The 6000-nt window shown below is 34.6% G+C and overlaps 1 protein-coding gene across 1 annotated transcript in view; it reads left to right on the top strand.

Annotated features, from left to right (window-relative positions):
* LOC110018163 (membrane-associated progesterone-binding protein 4) overlaps positions 1-5501 on the top strand; it is a 47353-nt gene extending 41852 nt beyond the window's left edge. The window contains exon 8 of the mRNA XM_020715376.1: positions 4937-5501. Coding sequence (XP_020571035.1) covers positions 4937-5104 — 168 coding nt within the window. The 3' untranslated portion in view covers positions 5105-5501. The remainder of the gene's footprint in view (positions 1-4936) is intronic.
* Positions 5502-6000: the final 499 nt, after the last annotated feature.

Genomic DNA, 6000 nt, shown 5'->3' on the forward strand with positions numbered 1-6000 from the left:
GGAACCTCGCAACAATCTTTTTTGCCATCCAAATTATTACCCCACACCGACACACCGATGAAGAACAGGTACGATCGGTTGCTTTTATTGTACTTAAACAAAAAAGCTGTCCAGAACCGCCTCGTCAACCGATGCAATGAGAATAGGACAAGTAATTGGTTCAACTACTTCTGTAAATAAAATTTCTGCTATAGAGTGCAGTTGGTTCAGGCAACTATTTCGATCCTTCCTGAATCCACTCTTCTCAAGCTGCAGGCTTATAGCCACCAGAAGCCACCAGAACCATCATAGCCACCAGAACCATCCCTATACTGATGGCACAAAAATAATTAAAGGGGCAGTTACATACCTACCACCCAATTTCTATAAGTTTACATCTCTAGTACCATAACTTTACTTTTAACATTTATAGAAGCCAAGTCATTCATATTACATAAAAATGCCACCATTCTCACTTTAAAAAGAGAAGGTAAGAGCCAATGACAGAACTAACAAAATAAGCCAACCTATAGCTCATAAAAGCAACGGTTACCCTTAAAGAATATGGCCAAGCTGCAATCGCCGAGATTGCTCAAACCATTACATAGCAGCCCTAAAGAACATCCAGTAATCACAACAAAAAAAAGTATAGATTGCTTCAAATTAACAACATAGAGAAGATAAAGCAAGGAAAAATTTTCTTCCTCTTGCTTGGTTGAGATCATCCTTATTTAAAGAATGATTGTTACTTACAATCTTCTTTAAGAAGTAAAAATCATGATTATTAGTAACTAATTAACAAAATCAGTTACAATATATATGACTTTTTTTAATTGGTGGTGTAATATGTCAGCCATTGGGCTTTCTAAGCTTCATGAACTATTTTTTGCTTTGTATTCAGCTGGGCTTCATATCAAATTGAGAAGACTGCCACTTCTGGATTAAGTATGTCCAAAGAACAAAAAAGCATTTTTAGGTTGCAGAAACAACAGTAACACAAAATGAAGTACATTATTCCATGATAAAAGATGTTTTTGTTAAAAGAAGCTACAACAATTATCAAACTTAGGTGACCAAATTAAACACCTACGAAGCAGTAACACAAAATGAAATCTTTTACTTAACAAACTTAGGTCACTTTTTAGAGAGTGCAGAAACAACAGGTGAAAGTATACAAAATATAGATAAGCAATCACAAGTTAAGAGTAGGAAAACCTCTTATTAAAGTCTTTCAATTGGGCAACATGCAAAAACCAAAAACAGCAAACAAGGTTTCTAGCCATTTGGAATTTATCAGAATTTTTGCAAGCAAAGATATGTATAGATTGCTTCCTTGCTTTCCTAATTATGCTTGTATTGCCATTGTTAGAACCATTGTGGGAAGGGGTCAGCCATCTCACCAAGTAGGGGGTTGCTGAGCCCAATTAATTCTGTAGCTGCAATAGATCATGCAATTAGATCTTTTATGAGAAATGTTTGCAAAATCCTCATTCCCATTAGTAAATACACTCTTTTCTTTATAAATTATTGCACTTATTATTATGCATTCCAAATGCGGTAAAAGATTGGTTAAACTGACAAACTATGTTACTTGGACAACCATTCTTGAGCAAGATAATTAGACTGGATATTGCAAGGGTACTATTGGATGTCCTTTTTCAAATACAAAGGCATGATATTGATCATGCATTCCAAGTTTCTATAGCAGCTGTCGAGTTTTCAGCTCCAACAAGAACTGAGATGGTTAGTGCAGCAATCGTCATGTCGAAGATGATTAATCAGATTATAGCTGCATTAGGTCCAATCCATTAGAATTCACATAAGAAAACTTTCTACCTATTTTAAAATATTTAGAGCCGGTTTTGGATCGATTAGGAAAGCCTTTGCAGCAGAGAGTAGCCATGTACAAGCTGCATGCTGAGATTTTCATATGTTACAAAACCTGATATTTCAGAAAGAATATGAAACTATTGTTGGGTTAAAAAGCAGCAACGTATATGATGGTTTACGGAGCACTTGTTCGGTTAAAGCAAAGCAGAAAAAGTTTCAGCATTTAACAATTCACAGTTGATACAAGAGGCAATGGGAAGTCCCGTTTGAAGGAATATAAAAGAAAATGAGCTATGGTAATGGGTAAATCGCTACAGCTCTTGTGATTTGTTGGATTAGGAATTGTTTGACATCTCATAAATCTCAAAAAAAATGAATTAAACTCTTCCACAACCCACTAGAAATTCATAAACTTTCTGGTTGGAATACTTCTGCTGAATCTCATAAAAATGAAATAAAGACTTCCAGATGTGCATCGCAACTACCTCCACATTGATATTGTTCTCGTTGGTAAAGAAGATGAACTGTGATTTGCACTTCGAGAGCAAAAAAAAAAGAAAAAAAACATATCTGAATCAGGAAGCCATAGAGGAAGAAATGTCACAGAAAAGGAAGAAGAAATGTCAAAGATTTACTAGTCATGCGCGGAGAAGAGAGAGGAGCGGATAGGGCAAATGATGCGATCGAGGGGAAAGGGAGATCCGAACTGGGGCACGAGACACGCTAAAGAGGGCACAAGAGTAATACGTTGCGAACGAAAAGCGATCCCCGCGGGCCGCGTGTTTCACAAATTTAAAACTCTGTTTTTGGATAAGCTTCCGGAATAAGCGAAACAAAAGGTGAGGCGGCATTTTGGTGAGGCGGCATTTTCAAAATGCCGCCCGCACTTATAAACTGCCCCAAACGGGCCCTAAGAATGAGACATCATTGTAGAGTGAGCAGGTTGTAAAAGTTATTAAGAAAAAAATATGCTTTGAACTATGAAGCATGGACACAAACTATGAAGCATGTGACAATAAGTATAATTGTAAAAAATAGGATGCGATACACAATGGACATATTTTTATCCAACTTAGTGGGATAAAGGGGGGTTGTTGTTGTTGTTATATAAGTCATTAATATGAAATATGTAATTTTTAACATTCTTTAGTAGATACATTACAAAATGAAATATTTTGTCATAAAATAAATTTATAATGATAAAAGAAAATAAACATGATGACTACTAAAAGAAATTCTTTATTGCGAGATCATCCATTAATCTCTTTTAGTTGTCATGCATTTCATCAATATCGGGATTGCTTTTTAACTGTAAAAAAATCTTCACAAGATAAATATCAATAGCATCCTTAAAATAATCAAGTAAAACATGATTTATTGAGGATCACTCAATAAATAAACATTTAATCAATCACACACTTAAACTTTTAAATAACCCAATTCCGCTCAATCAATTAAGTGCACTAATTGATACTAGTTTACAGACTTTGATTAATTAACCTATAAACATAGCAAAACACAAGGGTGAGAATTATGACAAGAATCAAAATCTAAAGACTTACATCAGATATTTTATGACCTTTGTCTTTGAGCAAAGGTGTAGAAGTGGAGACGGTTGTCTTGGTTACAAAGGCACAGACCTATTAGAATCATGATTATAATGACATTTCAATTTGTTTGGGACATGTTAACTACAAAAAAAATGAAGGAAACCAACAAATGTCATTTGGGGTTCGATGCAAATAGAGACAATGATTTTGAATGACAAAAAATACTGCAAGCAATTACCTCTAAACCCTTTGAACAACTGTCTTCGTCTTTGAAGGTGGGATGTAGAGGTGTTTTGCACAATCATCCTTGGCTTTGACTATGAATGTGGTGTAGATTTAATGCATCTTAACTTCGAAGAAATGGTAGAATATGAGATTGTCAGCGTTCAGTTTCAGCTTTGATGAAGAGGGAGCACAAAATTGGAGATGCGAGGCGACATGGGCTTTGGCTTCGAGGGTAGACATTTAATTGACTTTGAATTTTGTTGTGGAGATGCAAGATACAATTTTGGCATTGAGGGGGCGACTAAGCATAACCAGGGCAACTTCTATAAGGAATACAGGTTTCGATTTTGAGTGCCAAATCACTCAGCATGACTTCTTGTGTCAATACCATGTCCCTTCATGTTTGGTTAGTGGCAGAGCTTAATTTTACATCAAAAAAATTAAACATAATTTATGAAATGTTGGACACATGTTGGGTCTTGTTGTAGTCATTTTCATGTTCGACGTGTGTCTGGCATTGACACAACCGTCATTTTGAAAATTCTCGTGTTTAATAGACTTTAAAAGAGTGACAAACATAATTATATGTATAGAATGACAACTTCTACATATATTGCAAGTTCATGGTGGGTGATTGAGTCATGGACCTATATTTGACCATAGCGGACAACTGAGTAATGGGTATTGCAACACACCCTTGAACATGAGGCAACTAAACCATTAGCTAGAACGTACCTTGTGACAATTTGGTTTTAGAGCACAGATCATGGCTTTGAATCTCAGTGGCATAATTGGGTGTTCAAGTGGGGAGAATATAAAGGATTTTCAAGATCATAAAATAATATTTGATGAATCTCCTAAAAGCTCGTGTTACCTGATTGAGTCATGGACATGCTTTTGTCCATGATCAAAAGATGTCTATTTTGAATCTGGGGCTCGTGGACCATTGTCTATGCCCCATCTATCTAGACTTTTCTAGTAGTTGGTTATGCTTAGTGGTTCCACACCACTTGTAAAGATGGTGGGGAGCATATAAAAGCTATACATGTAGGCCACCATCACTTTTGCCACCTAGTCCCATTTTTTAAATTTATTTATTTATTTATTTTCAAACCAAACAAAAAAAAAAAAAATACAAGTCCATGCATTTCTTTTAGACCGGATAATTGCACTACATTTCAATTACACTCCTTATATGTTGTATTCCTTTTTTTGGCAAAACAAACAGCCCCTATTATCTGCTCGTACTAGTAAAATTGACCCTAAAAAGTCTAAAATGTATATTTAGTTGAAACAACAAACTAATACTTTTTTTCTTTAAGAAATTCAAGCATTATGCGATTATGTTTTAGGTATGGTGTGATGTTGGGTACCCCAGACTTGTGCAGAGACCCCTTGAAATTGCTCGTACTGGCAAAATGAGCCGACGTTGTGCCTGCTTTAAAGAAGAGGATCTCGGACGGCCAGGTTTGGAGTTATATAATAACTGTGATTTCCTTTCTAAATCCTGTGTGGTTTAAATTCCTCTCTACTGTAGTTTTCTGTTGTGATTATTCTCCCACTGCCGGCCTCTGTTGCCTGCCTACACCTTTATATTGTTTTCTTTTTTAAAATTGAAAATGATCACCTTTAAATGTTTCATAAATATTGAGAGGGGTTTTAACATGCATGCTGCCCAATTCCTATGTAATTATATATCTAACTTGTAAACTCTACTTCTTACAAATTTATCACCCATCTTTCATAACACATCAAAAATTTCAATTTTTTTAACATTTAAATAGTGAAATACACCTTTTCATTCAGAAGTAAGGTGACGTGTGTTAAAAATTGAAGTTTTGGTCTTAGAAATGCAAGTTCATAGGAATTAAGAGGTATGTATGTAACTCTTCCATGTGGATTGTAAATGAGCATGGGTTTTCAGTAAAACAAGTTTCTTTTCACTTTTAGTGTTTTTGTTTAGCTTGATTATGATTAAGATTTGTTAGCTTTATGATATGCTTCTATTAGTTTATATCAGAAGGGCTTCGTTTGGGTTTATTTTGATTGATTGTATGCATATGTTTATTGATGGAGTACGGTGAATTTTGTCGAAGTCATATTGATATGCTTTGGCGATGATTAGGGGTGTTAGTGAGTCAAGCCAGCGCGAGCTTGGCTCAATAAATGACTCGCGAACTGAGCTAACAAATCAAGTTCAAGGTAACTCAGACTTGAGTGGTTAGTTTATGAATTGGTTCGGTTAAAAAAATAATAATATAAATTATATTAAAAAGTGTATTAAATTTGAAGACTTTATCTTTAGAAGTATTAAAATTATTAAAAAATAATATTTTATATTTTATATTAAGTATTTTTTTATTCTTTCTTACATAATAGCTCATTTTATGTCATTTTTATTATATATATATATATG

Source organism: Phalaenopsis equestris, unplaced genomic scaffold, assembly GCF_001263595.1.
Source record: "Phalaenopsis equestris unplaced genomic scaffold, ASM126359v1 Scaffold000004, whole genome shotgun sequence".
Classification (NCBI taxonomy): Eukaryota; Viridiplantae; Streptophyta; class Magnoliopsida; order Asparagales; family Orchidaceae; genus Phalaenopsis; species Phalaenopsis equestris.